The sequence below is a fragment of the Salvia splendens genome, chromosome 4 (genome assembly GCF_004379255.2).
Source record: "Salvia splendens isolate huo1 chromosome 4, SspV2, whole genome shotgun sequence".
NCBI lineage: Eukaryota > Viridiplantae > Streptophyta > Magnoliopsida > Lamiales > Lamiaceae > Salvia > Salvia splendens.
The window spans coordinates 1,012,380-1,031,034 of NC_056035.1; the positions used below are offsets into that span (position 1 = coordinate 1,012,380).

The 18,655-nt window shown below is 37.0% G+C and overlaps 1 protein-coding gene across 2 annotated transcripts in view; it reads right to left on the reverse strand.

Moving 5' to 3' along the window:
* LOC121797753 (midasin-like) overlaps positions 1-18,655 on the reverse strand; it is a 30,818-nt gene that overhangs the window by 4,731 nt on the left and 7,432 nt on the right. Inside the window, exons 20-67 of one of the 2 annotated variants that reach the window (XM_042196458.1) lie at positions 18,392-18,587; positions 18,148-18,252; positions 17,764-18,069; positions 17,032-17,225; positions 16,893-16,947; positions 16,340-16,490; positions 16,169-16,242; positions 15,562-15,709; positions 14,925-15,023; positions 14,640-14,740; positions 14,400-14,489; positions 14,201-14,266; positions 13,767-13,931; positions 13,161-13,368; positions 12,222-13,087; positions 10,610-12,139; positions 10,353-10,533; positions 10,121-10,195; positions 9,706-9,788; positions 9,383-9,628; positions 9,152-9,287; positions 8,986-9,071; positions 8,808-8,893; positions 8,360-8,501; positions 8,180-8,269; positions 7,889-8,012; positions 7,620-7,771; positions 7,164-7,277; positions 5,558-5,707; positions 5,270-5,443; positions 4,980-5,183; positions 4,735-4,839; positions 4,412-4,627; positions 4,145-4,264; positions 3,787-3,868; positions 3,579-3,706; positions 3,314-3,490; positions 3,091-3,166; positions 2,869-2,981; positions 2,421-2,500; positions 2,211-2,324; positions 1,953-2,021; positions 1,713-1,869; positions 1,405-1,565; positions 1,267-1,313; positions 951-1,177; positions 364-585; positions 37-252 (exon numbers count right to left, since the gene is read on the reverse strand). In XM_042196458.1, the coding sequence (XP_042052392.1) occupies positions 37-252; positions 364-585; positions 951-1,177; positions 1,267-1,313; positions 1,405-1,565; positions 1,713-1,869; positions 1,953-2,021; positions 2,211-2,324; positions 2,421-2,500; positions 2,869-2,981; positions 3,091-3,166; positions 3,314-3,490; positions 3,579-3,706; positions 3,787-3,868; positions 4,145-4,264; positions 4,412-4,627; positions 4,735-4,839; positions 4,980-5,183; positions 5,270-5,443; positions 5,558-5,707; positions 7,164-7,277; positions 7,620-7,771; positions 7,889-8,012; positions 8,180-8,269; positions 8,360-8,501; positions 8,808-8,893; positions 8,986-9,071; positions 9,152-9,287; positions 9,383-9,628; positions 9,706-9,788; positions 10,121-10,195; positions 10,353-10,533; positions 10,610-12,139; positions 12,222-13,087; positions 13,161-13,368; positions 13,767-13,931; positions 14,201-14,266; positions 14,400-14,489; positions 14,640-14,740; positions 14,925-15,023; positions 15,562-15,709; positions 16,169-16,242; positions 16,340-16,490; positions 16,893-16,947; positions 17,032-17,225; positions 17,764-18,069; positions 18,148-18,252; positions 18,392-18,587 (8,707 nt within the window). Of the gene's footprint in view, positions 1-36; positions 253-363; positions 586-950; positions 1,178-1,266; positions 1,314-1,404; positions 1,566-1,712; positions 1,870-1,952; positions 2,022-2,210; positions 2,325-2,420; positions 2,501-2,868; positions 2,982-3,090; positions 3,167-3,313; positions 3,491-3,578; positions 3,707-3,786; positions 3,869-4,144; positions 4,265-4,411; positions 4,628-4,734; positions 4,840-4,979; positions 5,184-5,269; positions 5,444-5,557; positions 5,708-7,163; positions 7,278-7,619; positions 7,772-7,888; positions 8,013-8,179; positions 8,270-8,359; positions 8,502-8,807; positions 8,894-8,985; positions 9,072-9,151; positions 9,288-9,382; positions 9,629-9,705; positions 9,789-10,120; positions 10,226-10,352; positions 10,534-10,609; positions 12,140-12,221; positions 13,088-13,160; positions 13,369-13,766; positions 13,932-14,200; positions 14,267-14,399; positions 14,490-14,639; positions 14,741-14,924; positions 15,024-15,561; positions 15,710-16,168; positions 16,243-16,339; positions 16,491-16,892; positions 16,948-17,031; positions 17,226-17,763; positions 18,070-18,147; positions 18,253-18,391; positions 18,588-18,655 lie in introns of both variants that reach the window. The other variant, XM_042196457.1, reaches the window with a different exon arrangement.

The following is an 18,655-nucleotide window of genomic DNA, read 5'->3' on the forward strand; positions in this document are numbered from 1 at the left end:
CAACTTAACATCTAGCAGTAGGGGGTGTCAAGGTACCTTTTGTAACCACATGCATTTGTAAGTAGCATGTTGGTTCTTGCTAAACTGACGAACTGTCTCCGTTGCCGAGGCGGTCGACCTTGTGAATAAATTCGCCAAAGGCCATATGCATTGTCTCAAGTTCTGGAGATTGTGTGCAAAATTATAAGCAACTGCTCTTTGTTCTTGTTGTATCTCAATAAGATGATAGACGTAAGAGCTTGACCTCTCAACCTACAATACAGAGATTTAGTTACAGAATCAATTGCATGTAACAAATGACTATTGTATTTCATACAATGACAAATTCCAAAAAGCCAGCAAGGATCTACCCGGGACACATACCTCTATTAGCTGAAGATCTTTATGAAAATTCAAACATAGTTTCTCCAATATCTTAAATGATGCAATGTTCTTGAAGTAGAACTTATTCCCCATTCTCCATATGGTTTCAAAAGGACTATGACCAGTATCAGCGCTATGAACATCCTCACATTGTCTTAGAAGCAAATGTTGCACTTCATAAGACGGCTGGAGAAGCCAAGAATGTGATCTGTCGGACTGACCCTGCAAGACAGTACCCATTGTTAACAAACTAGACAAGCTCCATTCCACCTGTACTCACATTACAACTAAGCATGAATCTCAAAGTGATTAAGTGAGAGGTTCAGAAAATATTACTCTAAGGCAACTAAGTGAAAGGTTCAGAATTTGTGTGTTTAAAAAACACGAAATGATTAGTGTTAATATATTATATGTATTCCATCCCACATCAGTGATGTGACAGGGCTAGCTTAGTCTCTTGTACTATATATATATATATCTATGCAGGAGGGAGAAATAAAAATCTACTGGGAAAAAAACAAAGGTCTATCCCGATATAAACTCAAAAGTCAAAGAAAAATAACAACTATTGAAGCAAAAAAGTGTACCGCTATAGGTTTTCTATGCTTGGACAAGCCACAGCTATCAAGGAGGTTTAGCAGTTCAGTGAATGCCCTCTTCTTTCCAGACTTTTTACTCTTATCTTCCCAAAATTCACCACAGTGTACTACAGTTGCACATAATTTTACAATTGTATGCCACAACTGTTCCTTTGCTTCTGAGTAAAAGCATGGAGACTGTGAAGGAGTTTCATCCTTGGTGCCACTTGATATCTCTGTAAGATTTAGGATCACATTAGTTTAAGAACTATCAAAACCTGGAATAACAAACTATATGATGTCATAGCTGAATCGGGAAACTAACCCCCTACTATCTCCAGCCTCTTCCACCAGTCAGCAAACCATGCAGAACTGTTTAAAGAAAGAAGTCATGTTTTAACGTTTGTATAAAGGAAAAAAGAAGATTATATAAAAGAAGAGGCAGAAAAGGCATAAAGTTTACCCGATCCGAGCTATAGATTCAGCCTCAATACAAGCAGTATCAAGGATAGTCTTGATGACATCAAACTGGTCAAGCATAAATTTTTGGCAAGTATGGTTGCTGATCAGACTTCGTGAGGATTCTTGACCAATGAATTCCATGAGAGGTTTTTGGAGTAGATCCTATGTAGAAGAGAAAGATGTTATATATGTAACTGGTTTCCTTCTCATCTCCATATGAGGAAGTAAAATATAACCAGGGCAATGCATTAAATTTGACCAAGTTATATGAATCACTCGCACTTGAAGATAAGAGGAGTATAATCATACCGTATACTTCTTTACTATCTTTCGTAGTTTCAGCCTAGTTCTTTTGAAGTTCTCAATGGCCAAATGATTATCTACACGATCCCAACGGCACAGCTTCAAAAGCTCATTCAACTCCTTTTCGATGCTTTTTCTATTTTCATCGATGTGATCCAGAACCCTTAAAATACAAAAATAAAATTAAAAAACATAGAGTATGAGATAATCAAAATGGAAGGATTCTTCAAAGAAGATTAAACTTACCAAGGCAGTAATTGCACATAAAAGCCAAAAGTGTTGTAAAGTATTTTCACATTCTCCTCTTGGTAATGGCTGCACGGTTTATTATACATTAGCATCTCGATGTCTAAATTTTGTTTGGCAATCAAAATAATGAAAATAAAAACTAATCAAGCAGCTGACTTATATAGACTTTTTCATGCCAAAACAAAACACATTCGATACAAAAGATTGCACAATCACTCTGCAATTTAGAGATATATAACCAAACAATAGACATACCTTTTATATGATCTACAGTTCAAATTGTTGCTTATCTGTCCATGGAACGAAAGAAGCAACTGCAGTTGCTTTCTAAATTCGCCAATGGTAGATGTCTTGAAGAATTCTTCCAGGCTGTAGGAAAATTTAGCTTCGCTTTAGACATAATTAAAAAAAAACAGAGAAAAATCTTTCATAGTTAAATGAAAGACAATTTTTTAAAATGCTTGCCTTTCAATCATTGAGCTCACGTGTCCATCAGCATTGTCATCAGGGCCTCGTAGGAAAACGGAATATAATGGAAACCACAGCTGCAAAATACTTAATTAGTATTGTAGGATAGTTAAGCAAAATAACTGCTTGTACATTAACAAAGGAACTGTGAAAATGCTACAGAGTCACTTATAATCAAACTGGAAAATGATTTTTTTTTAAGTTTAGATGCAAAACAGAATCAGCAAATGCTACCAGTAGCATATCCCAAGCCACATTGATATATAAACAATTGCAGTTGTTGAGATTATAAAAGATGATGTCTGAACCAATTGTATGAAATATTATTTTCTATTCGGTATACTGTATTCAAGGAGTAAGTTGAGATACTTAATTCCAATTCTCAGCTTGTTTAACAGCCTGATTGTTTTGTTGGTGACCAATTATGAGAACTTAAAAAGCTTACTTTTCCAGCATTCATCACAAAATGAGACTGAACTTCATCAAGCAATAAAGGCCATGCTTCAAACTCCAACCTATGCCATGTGGAAACCAGAGCAAAAATAGGTTCCAATTGATCTACAGGGAAAAAAAGATTGCGGTAAATATTTATTCCAAAAAAAAGGCTGCTATACTCATCTAGAACAAGGAAAGCCACCAAAAAGTAAACACTGAAAATCTGGCTCACCAGAGAGTGGAAATTTGGTGACAGTCTCCTGGATATTTCTAATCCTGTTAATCAGAAATTCCAAAGCTGAGAGAGCCTGAAAATCATGAAGAAAAGATCTTCAGTTATCACAACAGGCATTTAAAATTCCACAAAGAAAAAACAAAGAGCAATTAACTTATCACTTTAGAGTCCAGAAAATACTATAAATTCTTAAGTAACATCTGTGAGTAAGATACTCTACCTTGGCAAGAGGTGTGTCAAGTGGTAGAGCGAGGATCATGTCAACTACTTCTACAATTTTCATGAGAGAAAGATGATGAACAGTATGATCATCCCATTCTTTTAGGAGGAAAAGAATTCGCTGTTTAAGATGTGTAACCGGTTCCACCAATTTGGCGAGCATGGGTGAATTCGAATCCTTTTGGCAAAAAATCATGAAATCACATAAGCGAGCAAAAAGATAACATGATAAACAAGAAAACAATTACTGATAGCAGAAAACATACCTTGTAAAAATTATAAGCAGAAGTTGATTTGTGAATAATGAACTTGTCATCGTGCTCCAAACAGAGGCGGAGCAAGTGTTCAGGTGCAATCTTGGCATCAAAACTCGAGGAAAATAAACCTCTCATGCCTGGAAAAGAAGCAGGTTTAGAGATTGAGTCCAAGAAATACTTGAACTATACACAGAAAGATTATTTAGAAATTATTTACCTCGAGTTAACTTCATCCCCAGCATGTAGGAGCTGCAAAAGGAAGACAATCTATCCGCATCTGACACTTCAACACAGCAAGGCTGGTGGAGGTGATAGTATATATGGATTGGTATTAGAAAAATGTAAGCATGTTAGTTGCACTATCTCCCACTCTTACAAAATAAAGAGTATTCAAGGAAAAAAATTATGTACTTAAAACTGATTCAATTATGGAAGTAGAGCATGAAAATATCCGGTAATTATAGAAAGTAGATGCAATTTAGTGAGCAAGTATGCCATAAAAAACCCTTGGAGCTCATTAGCCCAATAACTGCTAATCACTGTTAGGAGGGATAGGAAAAGGGCATAGAACTTACTCTCTGAACAAGGTCAATTGAACCAAATAACTGGTTGTGTATGTAGACAATGCCACCCAAATCAGATTCCTGAGCATTCCATTCTTGCTCCAGAGCTTCATCTTCCTCATTGACCTTGATCTGCAAGGTAAAAACTTGCGAGTTGATGAATCCATCCCCTTCGTATCTCTATGTATTGTATAAGAGTTTGTATGCATTGACAGTCTGGCTTCTATGACCACTAGCATGCAGGCTGGAGAGGATGGAACTGAAAGAGAGTATCATTACCTTGTCATCTTGTTCTTCAGAGAGAAGTTCCTGCCACTCAGAGAAACTATCATTTGCAAGCAAATTTTCGCAGTTGGAAACATCAATCTCGATAATACTATCCATCCTAAATGTTCTGGCTCTGAACTTGAACAGCTCAGATTGATCATCGTCAGTTGATTTTACGCGATGCTTCATCCAAAGACTTGCAATATTATGGAAGATCTCATGCAAAAGCTGACCAAACATAGGGGCAAATTCAAACTTTGCTGTGGGAAAATCACAGAGGGTGTGCAACACTAGTTAAACTCAAAAAATAGTACAATACGAGGTAACAACTGTACCTTAAAGGTAGAAGCGCTAAGAAATCGAGCACCAGCAACCGAGTCTTTAAGTCGAGCCAGGAGATTGTGGTAAACAGAAATCGTAAAGGGCAAGGATGATGCTTGCTGCAAGGATTGACATGTTGCAAGCATAATGAGTACATAGTATTATGAAACCTGGGGTAGACCTTTTGAGAACACTAACAACTATTAGAAGTAGATCAGTAGATGCACAAAAAGAATTCCAAATATGAAGAATGACAAACCGTTGAAAGAGAAGAAGGGTCTCTAGTTGAATCAGTGTCACCAGTTAACTCAACAATGTTCTGCAGTACATATATTTCTGATTCTTCAACAATTGAAGGCCATTCAATATCACTTATGAAGAGTTGGGCCTTCCTTCCAACATCAACAGAGGGTCTTTTAGATGCACAAACTCTGGGGAACCTAAGAAACTTGTGAATTGTGCTCTGTTGAAGTAGCATCAAGAGTCAAAAGAAGGTACAATTTAAGAAAAAAGATATGCAATTACACGAAACAGGTTTCTTCTACCCACCAAAACAGCTTCCACACTATGCTCGCCCTTAGGCAGATAATTTCTGCAGAGTACATCAGATACAATTAATGCCAATCCTAATTTTACTTCATATATTGCAACTTGAACAGGTTCAGTTAGATCAATGTATTCAGAGTATTTCGACAACTGGTGAATGAAATGTGAAGTCATATCCTGAAAATGAGAAGTACAAGAATGGAAGGTTAGATTGGATAAATTATTACATATGAAGGACGTGTTGAGGACCATGTGTATAGAGGGCAAATAAAATTTGAAAGTCAACAATACCTGCCAATTGTGCACTTGGTTAGTGACCTGTTGTAGGTTCAAACTTTTGACACTCTTGACCCATTCAACAATAGCTGTAACCGACTTAAGAAAATCGTTACATAGATACTTCAGATCCTTAAATTTTCCAGGATTTGGGCGGAAGACCATCTAATTCAGGAGCAGATGTTACTGGGTGAGATGATAATTTACTGATGTACGTCCACATAGATAAAATTTACAGAAGATGCTAATATATTCGAAAAACCTACTAGGACTCTGCATATGTCATGTAAGATGTCACTGTTAAGAATATTAGTATTCTGTCCCACATCGGTGATGTGACATAGCCTAACTTAGTGTCTTGTACTATATATATGTGGCATGTGTTGAGTAATAAAATATACTAAATACACTACTACTTTCTCTACTATGTCTATTTACTTTTCCGCTTATATCTATATTTTACTGTTCTACATGGTATCAGAGCGGATTCGAATCCGTCTCTAGAAAATTAGGGTTTCCAAAACAAAAAAAAGGAACTAAATTAGGGTTTCTGCCGCTGCCCGCTCTACTATCCCCACTCTGCTCTTCCGTCACTACTCTACTCTACCTGAAATTATGTTTTGTTCCGCTCTCCTGCGCTATTATGCCCAAACTAGGGTTTACGGTGTTGCTGCTCTACTATGCCCAAATTTGGGTTTCTACCACTACTATATTGCACAACTGCTCTTCTCTGCCCAAACTAGGGTTTCTGACGTTGCTGCATTCTGCACTATTATGGTTCTGCTATACCACTCTTTCCGAAATTACATTATTATTCTACTTCTACAGTTGTCCTCCTGCTACAGTTGATACTACGCTACAACTATCACTACTACGCTGCATCTACTACTTCTGCTCTACAGTTGCTACTCAGCTACAACTGTCAATGCCTGCATCTGCTACTTCTGCTACAGTTGCAACAACTGCCCTACAGCTGCTACTCTGCTACAGCTGATACTACCACCTGCATCTGCTACAGTTGCAACTACTGTCCAGCTGCTACTCTGCTACAGCTGACACTAACTACCATGCATCTTCTACTATGCTACAGTTGCTACTACTGCTCTGCATCTGCTACTACTGCCCTATAGCTGCTACTCTGCTACAGCTACAGCTACTACTACTCTGCCTTGCAACTCTACTTATGCAACAGCTGCAACTGCTACTACCCTATAGTTTCGGCTATGCTACCGATGTTTGAGGAAAAACATTTTTGAGAACTTTGTACCAAGCTGGCCAATATAGATGTTCCAACTTGAGGGGGAGTGTTAAGAATATTAGTATTCTGTCCCACATCGGTGATGTGACATAGCCTAACTTAGTGTCTTGTACTATATATATGTGACATGTGTTGAGTAATAAAATATACTAAATACACTACTACTTTCTCTACTATGTCTATTTACTTTTCCGCTTATATCTATATTTTACTGTTCTACAGTCACAAAATTTTTAAGACAAGCATATTGCTCTCAAAATGGCAGTGGTTGGGAAACCTCTCTGGAGGTGCTAAAACTTTCACTCAGAAAATTAATACGAAGGAACCAAAAAATTCTGATATAGAGAGTATATGCACAAGGACCTTTCTCCGGAGTATCCTTCTTTCAGCTTTAAGTTTATCCAGCAAATTGCATCTGTAACTATCATCTTCTGCCTGATGGGTATTTCCAGCTAAATAGATGCATTCTTGCCTAACCTGGAAGACAAAATAATCGATCGGTTTGAGGACATGTGGAGCCAACAGTAAATATATGCCTTCAAAGTCCAAGTGAAATTCAAGAATACAATAAACATAAAGATAGACCGTTTAGTATTTGAAGAACCCGCACGCATGGAGGAGTAGAGTTGCTTCTATGAAGCAATACAAATAAAAAAAGAACTCTTCTTACATATAAGAGATATTAAAAGTTATTATTCAAAATCCCAAATTATCCAAAGAACACATTAATCATCAATCTGCAAAATAATTACAACACATGCAATCCACTGATGAAGGGAAAGAGGAGACAAAAAATTCGTTGCAAGGCAAGAGAAATACCTCAATCTCAATCTCAAGTGATGCTATCTTTGCTGTTAGTTCTGAATACTTGATTGAGTACTTTAAAGTAGGATCCAAGTCATCACAGCGAACCAAAAGATTATACCGTAGGCCCCCAATTCGTAACAGAGAGCACCCGACACTCAAGATATCTACATAGTTTTGATTGTGAATATGTGATAAACTAAGTACTCAGGCATCAAAGAGAGTTATGCAGAAAAGCATAGAATCAACCATAAACATGAACAAAAAGTACAGCAGGCACTAACCATCAGATGGGAACACAGGATAGAGTTCAGTAAGCAGTGGCTCGATATAAGAATTGATCAAGGATGTGAATACACGATGATTTGATGATTTCAAAAGAGACACCAAGACCTTTATATATTCCATCTGTAAATATATTAAATGTGACTATAAGGATATCATGAATATAATAAATTTAAAGAAATGAACATTATATCAGTCAGTGATCCGAGATTTTTACAACAGAATACATACCCTATTAAAGGCATGCCAGATTATGATTCATATAAATGAGAACAAGCAAATGTATGTACCGGGTTAATTAATTCCTGAATAGAACAAAGAGCGGTTTTGATGCCAGCATATCTTGAATCCACAAATGACTTTTTGTGGGAGCAAATAATCTACGAGCAAAGTATAGATAGAAATGTCAAATTAGAAGCTGTTTTGAGTTAATAATGACCAAGAACATATTCTAAATCATTAGTGAATACCTGATTGAAGAGAGAACGCGCAGCACACAGAAACATGCCACCAGAACAAATTACATTCTCAGAAGTCTGCCAAATACTGCGACAAGTAGCTCTGAGCTTGAACTTATGCAAGTGATAGTCTCTAATGGGGTCTGCATTTTTCCTGGTTTAAGCAGAAAAGCCAAGATCAAACAACATTTCAGAGAAACAACTCTAACAAAAGAACCCTTCTCTTCTAAACCCCAAATGAAGCACCCCGCCAGTGCCTAAATTCACATTTATGTAGGTAAGAAACAACTCTAACAAAAGAAGTATGCAACAAGCTCGCCCTTTGTCAATTGTGAGAAAACATTGATGACCATGTAACCACAACAACTGTAAGACCAGAACCAGTACATAATGAGTGACAAGTTAAATCAAATAAATTATTAGACTAGTGTCAGCCTGATCAAATTATGATGCAACTCACAGGATCTCGTCAACCATTGTCAATTTAAGAGGCCAAAAGAGCTTCTGAGGCATTAAAATATTGTACTCCTCATTCCGAGGAAAGGCCTGCATGATGAGTGCACCACGGGTCAGTTTATTAACTAACCAAAATACATGGTATAAATTATGTATACAAGATTTTAGAAGTGTATAAGTACCTTCGCAATAATAGGGCAGACTTCCCAGAGAGTTGCATGCCATCTAAACCACATCTCCATAATAAAACTAGAGATTTTTTCATTGGCTGTAGTAGAGAAAAAAAGGAAGACATCAATCATGATATACGAGTAATACCCAATAACTAAATTATAGAGCAGCCCTCACCTCCTTTGACTGATTCCCAGGCATCTAGGGTCCATAAAATTTTTTGGTGAGGCAAGAAGTCAACCAGAGGCCTTGCAGAATAATCCAATGAGAAGCCCAAAGATGATTTTAGTAGCCCAGACAAATCTAACAAAGCCTGTCATACATGTCAAAGTGAAAAATGTAATAACTGACTAAAAGATGGAACTTAAGATCATTGGTACACTTTATTTATTAAAGGAGAGCCCATACACTATGTTGTTCTTCCACATCAACCACAACACTCTTTGTTAAGTGTTTCAGAAGTTCCAAGTCAAGGCAAAGACTCGTCTCATCAACAATAGGTTGTGTCCTTAACCAACAATCTAGGCCAGACCTTCTATGCAATATATCAGGTGTAACATCGCAACAAGTAGAACAGAGTGCAGGGAAAAGTTTAGTACTCTCCAATTTCCCTTTCAACTTCTGCTTTTCGAAATCCCACCTTTCCAAAAGAGACTGAGGAAACAGAAAGACCACCACAGTTATATAAAAACTGATCATTTAGGTTCTAGAGTGTAAAATCACAAACATACCTGATGCATTTCCTCCAACTGCTGTGTAGTTTCAGAACCATTGTCATCCACTTTGTCGACAATATATGTTGACATGCAAACTCCTTTAAGAAGATCCCAAAAAAAACCCCAATCAAAGTAAGGTCTACTATATAAATGCAATTGTATACAAGAATCTCATCCTTGTTTCAGACAAAATCATGAAATAAATTACTGAAGGAGAAAAAGGTTATTATCTTTTTATGGTTCAACCTTAGTGCAAACTACAACTCAATAGATCAACTGACATGACGAATGACAAGCATACAATTTGACATTGTACTGGTGTTAAAGAAAATAATTGATAAAGGGAAAGGCATGCCATGTTGGAACGGAGACACATTCATCCATAAATATAATATGAAATTGAGATGCACGGCAGAATAAGAAACTCTACCTTCAATTGCAAGAACGCGAAGTTCAATATCAGAAAACAATATGCCATCTACCGCAATTTCGTGAAACATATTTCCTTCAATAGAGATGGTGTCAGACAATGAGACTGTGGATTAAAGAACAAAATAAAAATATAAATAAAGATAAAAACAAAAATAAAATTTAACAATAATAAACACATCTTGGCCACATTTCTTCAGATTGGTTAAAGAACCTTATGCAACATGCTTTACCTGGTTCAATAAACTTGTTAACTCTTGGCCACATTTCTTCACAGAGGTCAGAAAATTGGTACTGTTTCTGGTGTAGGTCAGCAGATGAAGGCAAAATTGGATGTCCACCATGCTTCCAGAGCAAAGATTTGCTTGAATTCAAGCATAAGGATGAGCTGGCCTCAAGTTTTCTAATCTCAATCTACATGAACCAAGTTGAATTAAAGCTTATACAGACAGGAAGAAGATAAAATAGTATCAGTGTAGAAAAAGTTTACCATGAGAATATCCTTAAACTGTTCTGCTTCTGCAGGACAAATATCCTTCAGTTTCACTGCATCTTTCATTAACAACTGCCAAGAGATCACCCGGCGCTCAATCTGTGGAGGATCGATACTATTCCAGAAGAGCATGTGGTGTTCAAGGAGATCAGTATATGACCTTAAAAGCACATCAAAACAGGGAGACATTGCAAAAAAATCAAGCACTTTCTCCTCCATTCGTCGCAACGAAGTAAGAACTTGTTCAAAATGCTTAGTTTTCTGACCATGTATGTATTCATTCTCTTTGCTCCATTGTTGAAGGGTATGTCTCAATAAAATTACACACTTGATCAAGTTCTTTAGGAGGATGTGATGCTGGTTTAACACACCATCAGATGAACACACAGTAGAGTTGACAGAGAGTATAGGGCTGGATATGGACTTGATGTCCAATTCACTTAGAGACAAAATCTCTGTACGCAATTGAAATATCCTTGTCCATATAGAATGCTGAAGTTCCTTTTTCAGTAAATCCGAAAACCAACTGAAAAATGGAAGAGATGGCTGCAACGCAGAACCAAACCGCTCAAACCACCAAATGTAGAGACAATAATCACTGTCAGTAGCCTGTTCCATTACCCAGTCAGCAGCAAAGTATAACATTTTCTTCTTTTGAGATAAAACTAACTGCAATTCATCTCCAGCATCACAATTTCCAACCATGCAATTCGTGTCCTTAGGAAACATAAATCTCTGCAATGACATGGCATCCATCAGGTGAATCATCATTGGACCTCCATTAGGAGGAGTTTTTACCTTAGAAACTCTCAAGTTATCAATAAAGGAGGAGGATGCAATTTCAATACCCAATGATTCCAAATACATAGTATTCTGTCTAACACAAGCATCTTTTGAGTAATAGACAAAATCATTTAATTTCATAGGGTTTGGCCATCCTCCAGGTAAGCATAGTAAGGAATCTTCAGGTGAAGTGAATTTGTACAGTTCAGACATGGACAAATAAGAACTAGCTGCTTCAGAAACAATGTTTTTCCCTTTTTCCTCACCAAAAGATGAAAGATATGTGTGTTCCCAACTAATCTGGATACTCCAAACGGTATGGTTTCCATTTGTAATAAGCCGCTGGAACAACTGCACCCAGCGTGAAAGTTCCAGATAAGTAATGCTTATATTACTCTGCGATCCTTCATGCTTGGCAAACAAGTGAGCTTTGGCCATCATATCAACCAACCTACCCATGGGAATTCCAGAAAGGGAAATAAATCTCTTTATTTCTCTTAGCTCCATCTCACTATGTATTTTAGGACCAATCTGGCCTGGCAGCCAATCAGGCTGCATCATACATATTTCTACTCCTCTATTTCTCATTGCACGTGACACCTCGCCATAGCTGGGATTAACAGTTAAAAACATTCTGAATTTGGGATGGGGGTGAAGAATCACTGGCTTTCCGTCTACAGTCCCACATTCATTTATGGTAATAGACCCAGATTGTTCAACCAATGAGTTTATCCTATCAAGAACCTGCAAAAAGGTAAATTAAGGATAAGAAAGTGGCAGTCCTCTAGAACACAAGAACATGTGAAATAGAATAGAGTTTGCACACCGTAGGATTGCAGAGGTTTGCATTTTCTAGAACAATCCATTCCCCATTTTCTATAGCCTTGATCAGTGATCCAGTGACCCATTCAAACTTCACAGATTTTTGACTTCTCTGATGATCTTCCAACTTTCTAATCATGCCTAGAGTGCTGTCCAGATCCTTCTGAGACCAAGAAAGAGGCAATGCTTGTTTTTCAAGATCACGCTTCAGATATTCAATAATTTCAATCAACTGTGCCATAGAACCACTTGTAATTGGATTATCTGTGACGGCTGCCGTATTATTTATCTTAGATAAGAAGGCAAGCCATAGGGCGGTAATATCCTTTCTTTGAACGAAAGCCTCCGAGGAAGATTCCAGTTGCAAGTTGCAGTATTCGCTCATATACCTTTCCACTCGAGCAACAACAAGATGATAGTGATGCGAGGCATTATATTGCTCAAAGGATCCAAGTATCTCCGATACATCACTCGCCGAAGAAAGATTCAGTTCATTAAGTACATTTCCAGTCAGCTCAGCTAGTAGTCTTACCAGCGAGGTCTTACCAGATGCTGGTGGACCAACTAAAATGCACAACCACTGATGCTTTACGCAGCGGGTAATAGCTTCTAAGGAATGACGTAAACCAGGCAAAATCTTAAGGTTGCTATTGGATGTCCCAGACTGAAACTGGTATCTTTCAATGGATACATCTCCGACAATCAAAGACTCAGGACTGAGCTTAACTTTAGGGTGTAGATTAATATATGGCTTCAATCCAAAGATTTTTTCATACAATGTCATAACCTCCAACCGATCAGCTGATGTGCGCATTCTTTGTAGGTAAATGGCGCTCAAGAAACTGTCGACTTTCGACATCCCAGATGCATCTGAGAAGTTCCAGTAATGTCAGAAGCAGTTGAGAAAATAATAAATCCAAACGTAAAGATAAAAAGGATGTACCTTCAATAATTTGGCAAGAACGAATCACATCACGGAGATTAAATTCCCATGGGGAACCATCTTGACCAAATTTGTGATCCGTCATGATCTCTTGATATAACTTTTTGTTAAACAGAACCAACTTTAAGAGAAGGGATTTTTCAAGGGATGGAAATAGTGAACTACATATTGAAACATAATCTTCATCAACCAGCTCATCAACATAGACCTGCGTCATCACCAAGTCAAAGTAACACTACTGAGAAACATGAAACAAACACTGCCCTAGCAAGGAAATGAACATGGCTTGCAGCATTCTGAGGTGTAGGGAGGCATTTTAATCATATTTCAAAGTTCTGTTTTCATCACTTCTGCCGAAAATTTAGGATGTAGTGTTTACTTACGCAGAAATAAATTATGTCTTGGATAATATATCGGGAGTTGTAGAGGGCGTTTCATTTAATAGTGCTGCTTCTAATTTGGGATAGAATTATAGCAATAGTGATTAAGATGTGATATATTCATTAAATACATTCATTGAGATGGGACAAAACCTTTCACGTGTAATTCAAAGTACAAGATTCACATAACTAGAGACAGACTTAGTGAAAAGAGTGTATGGTGTACCTTAGTAAACCTGTTTAAGAAAGATTTAGGAAGTCCTTTCCGGCCACCACCTTGATAGGAAGGGTTTTGACATGCAAAAACTCTGAAAGATGCGGGACACTTGAAAGAACGGCCCAGCTCAGGAATAAACACTTCAGCCCGATGGTCCAGAATTGCATTCAAACCCTGATGTACATCACAAACAATCATTAATTCCATAAGAGGCCGTCATTCCCCATGAGATGTCAAGAAATGTCTGTATTTATTACACCAAGAAGATTGTTGAAAGAACAGTTACATCTAGAGTTCGTCCACAAGGGATGTAGATTCAAATTCAATGAAAAAGAAGCATATTATTGCAAAGATTTGATAAAACAAATGAAAGCAAAGACTTGAACCAAAGGGGGAAGACGTGGGGGGGGGGGGGTTCACAATTGCTGATTACTACAGTTTACCTCCAAAACAGACTGTGGTGCAAGATTAAGTTCATCCAGACAGACCCATGATCCATTCTTCAGAGCCTGCATAACAGTTCACGCCATTTAAATACTCTTATGGTTAGAAAAGTACTACAAAAACAGAAAACACATCAATGCATGAATTTTCAGCACTGTATCATAGAAAAGAATATAATGAAGAAATAGGTCACCCCACCTGAAGCAAGATACCATCAGACCAGGCAAACTGCATTCCTTCATCACTTTCAACAGGCAAATCTGACCCCAATAAATCCATTATGTCAGTCTGCAGAAACACAATACAGTTAACATAGTTTAACCTCAAAGTTCCATATGTGATAAAGGAAACATGAGAAATGAAATGAACAAAATCACAACATTTAGATCTACAAAAATCAGCTTTTCCTTTTATTAAATATAAATCAGTTCTGCTGACCTGCTCGGATAGATTAATCCGAACAACAGTGTGCCCAGAGAATCTGCCGAGGGCAGCAACTAAACTTGTTTTCCCAACACCTGGACTTCCTTCCAAAAGGACTGACAAACATGAAAATATCAAACATTAGAGTCCTCGCTATGCATTGATTAATAGTTAAAACCCTTTAACAAATGTTCACAAATATTGTAATTAACCAGTACACATTCAGACACAAACATACAGACCATAATGTATGTAAATACAGACACACAGAGATCCCAAAACAAGTGTAACAGAAATTACCAGGCTTGTTAAGCTGCATGGCACGCAGCACTCTCATGGTATTCTTCTGAGTGGTTGGGGCCAAAAATTGAAAACCCTCTGCAGTAACACTTTGGGTACCTGAACAAGATCCATGACCAAGCTTGAGCTTCAAGTAGAAGTTGTGAGGAATGGCACACAGATAAATAGAAAATAACTATACAATAGTCCAACATCAAACCTAGTCAGAAATCTGAATCCTACCTGGAGTTATATGATTTAGCATGTAGAATAAAAGTAACTATACAAGTGTTGGTTAACTTCTGAGACCAAGGTCTCTAGCTCGAGTCCACAATCACGCGAGCTTTAAAATTATTTGTTTAACATTTTTTTGTTTTTATATTTAAAAAACAAACACCATGTATTATACAGGTCACTCTCTTAAACAAAATCATCATTTTATGTGATCCTGGTATATATAGACAGCAAAAACTGGGGTAAAATCACTGGATCAACATCTATAATGTTCCACTTAAGCAGAAGAAGTCACATAGTCTGCACTCCCATCTGTTAGGGCTCCTACTTTTTTTAATCCGTTCTCTGAAGGTTGAAGGCTGTCATACCTTCATGCATCTCAAAGATAGCAATAGAAATGTACACATTTGCACAAGTACTATACCTTTCTCAATGTAGAATGGATGGATGCCAAAGAGATTGTCACACTCCATATTATCAGCAGGAGTTAAAATTGCAGAGCTTTTAGGATCAGCCCAACCACAAGACTCCAGTCCATCAAGACCTACGGGATCAAAGCTTGTTGCATTCTCCTGTATAAGAGGATTAAGTTATGCAAATAAATTATAACATTCTACAGGCTACAGCTCTACAACATGTAAAACGTCAAAGAATAAATAGCACATATTGTACTTCCATCTAAAAGTAGACTACCACTCTACCAGTATCTCCCAGAAAGATACAGAAAAGGTATTTTTGGACATACATGCCAAAGAAACTGAGCAGTATTATATGGGAACAACAACGGTTGTAAGTAAACAGAAGATTGGAAATTTTATAATATTTGTTCATCTAAAAAAGAATTCAAGGTATTAAAACACAAAAACAAATCCATGTCAACAGCATTTCTTAATAGGAAGGATCAGCCGAATTCTAGAGAAAAAAGGATAATATCAACAGGATATCACGTATATCTAATTTCTTATACCATGTAACCGAAACAGGTCAGATAAGTAAAGAACAAGGAGTGACTAGTGACAGTAGAACTTCACCTTGAGTTTCTCCAGTAGGAAAGCAAGACATCTCACCCTCAACACTGCAGCTTCAGCTTTTGATATATTTGAACCTGAAGAACAAAGAATTCAGAGATAGCTAAAGTTGATTCAAAAGATATCCTACCAGTCAATAATTATATATTCTTGTAGACAGATTAGCAAACATACCCAAGCTAAGTCCATCCAGCAAAATGAGGAATGCCCCGTGTACTAATGCAGACTCAGCTGATAAGTTTTTTGCTGACACATTAATAAATGATACCCAAGATAACAGATCTCTCACCGTAAGAATTCTTCCTGTCTGCAAAAGGTTGAACCACTGCAAAGCAGGAGATACATAAGACAGGAAGTGAAACAAAGAGATTAGAATGCACCAAGTTTGGTATATATTTCCAAACCTAAAAACACCTGACAATTTAAAAAGGGAACAAGCACAAAATACTGAAGAATGGAAGGGTTATAACTGCTCCAGAAGCTTGACATGAATTTACTTACATAAAAGGAGACTATATTTAATTAGAGTTTTGTTAGTGTGCATGATGAAGATATATAATCAAATAATTAATCAGGAACTACACAAGGAAGGGAAAAAGAAATCATTTTACATGTATGATATATGGGTACAGCAAAAATCTTCCTACTCCTTAATAAATTTGCAATGAGCCACTGATCACTGACACTAATGGATGAAAAAAATATGTATGAAATGAAAACAACATACCTCCCAAAAGCTTAGCATGACATCCACAATGTGAGGAAGTTTTGGCTCCAAAATTCTGCATTTCAAAGCAAGTTAGTAAGGAATTAAATACTGTCTGAATAATATTCACATCACATATCAGTTCTAAAGATAATCTTACCTCTCACTAGCAATACTTTTAAGTTCATCAATATCAGTAACAGAAGGAACCCATATTTCGGTGAATCGATTTCGAAGAGCAGGTGACAGTTCTTTCTTTCCATAGTCTCCACCAGGATTCATTGTAGCCAGAAGAAAGAAGTTCTCATGAGCAACTATGTTCTCAAGATCAGAGCCTCCTTTCTCAGACAAGTACTACAGATATTTAGCAAAATCAACAAGGAGTCAATAAACAACATCAGAAAAAATCTCCCTTCATCCAAAATTATAACCACATTTGCCTTTTCACACACATTTAGAGAAATCAATTAATTTCCTTAACAAAGTAGAATAACAAAAAAATAAACATCCTTATTTACTTGTTAAAAATAAAATACTGTTGATTACAAAATTCAGCATTTTAAGTAGGAGCACAATAAGGAAAACAAATTTTAATGCACATCTAACGGACAAAATTGTCTAGAGTTTTACGACAAAAAAATGGATACGGAAGTAAAATATAGAACAGGGAGAGTAACAATATTTAACCATGAAAATAATAGCACTATTCATAGGCAGATCCAAGAGGAAGCATAGGGCTTGTTCGTCTCAAGCTTTCTGATTTGTACATGACAATAACCACTCTTATCATTCAAGCAAATTACAGGCCACTCTTAACAATGCATGTCTAGTTTGAAAACAAAACAAAATAAATAGTATTAAGTAAAATAACAGCATACTATAAGTTCCTTACCAATTTCCTTTCGGGCTCCAGGACGCTGTTTAATCTTTCAAGAACACTGTCGTCGGCCAAAGAAATCTCATCAACAAGAAACAGGTCACCACTCTTCATTGCTTCAACAAGTGGGCCATCTTGCCACGTAAAAATTGTTCGCCACGTCTCTAGAAGCTGGCACATTTCCTCCTTAATAATTTCAATTTCTTTAAGTTCATCCACACTGATTTCATGATTCAACACAGAATGTTCTTTGCATCTTTTGATGATTCGAGAGAGCAATTTGAGAGTCTGAGCAGCCTGGTTGATACCCACAGAAATTTTCTACAGGAAATGAAATTTATTAAAAAGATGATGACATCAAAGATGACAAACAAGTATGAAACTAAGAGATCAACATACAGCATCTCCATGAAAATTTATAAAAGCCTTCGAACTGGCAAGCTTCTCACAAATATTCTGAAAGTCCAAGCTAATTCTTGATCTCTCACGCACAGGATAAAAACCCTGGTCAATAGTAAAACCAAAATATCAACAAACTGTATACAATTGCAACTTCAGGACTAAAAAGTGACAGATAGGAAACCATGCCAGAAAGGGCAAACAAACAAACAGAGAAAAAAACAAATGAAGTGAAAGGACATACCCCGAGAAAATCAGATGTCTCTGTGTACTGATGGCAATTGAGTATATGTAACTTGGAACGCTTCATGATACTGAGCAACTGACATACAGTTGTTTTCCCTCCTCCAGTTTCACCCACAAGGAGGACCGGCTGACGCATCTGATAACACCGCTCAACCAGAAAATACATTCTCCATAGACTCTTTGTCCAAATAATTCTGGTAAAATGAAAGGTTAAGAGAACATAAGAACTCAAGTAATAGGGAAAGTGTGCATGCAATCAGTA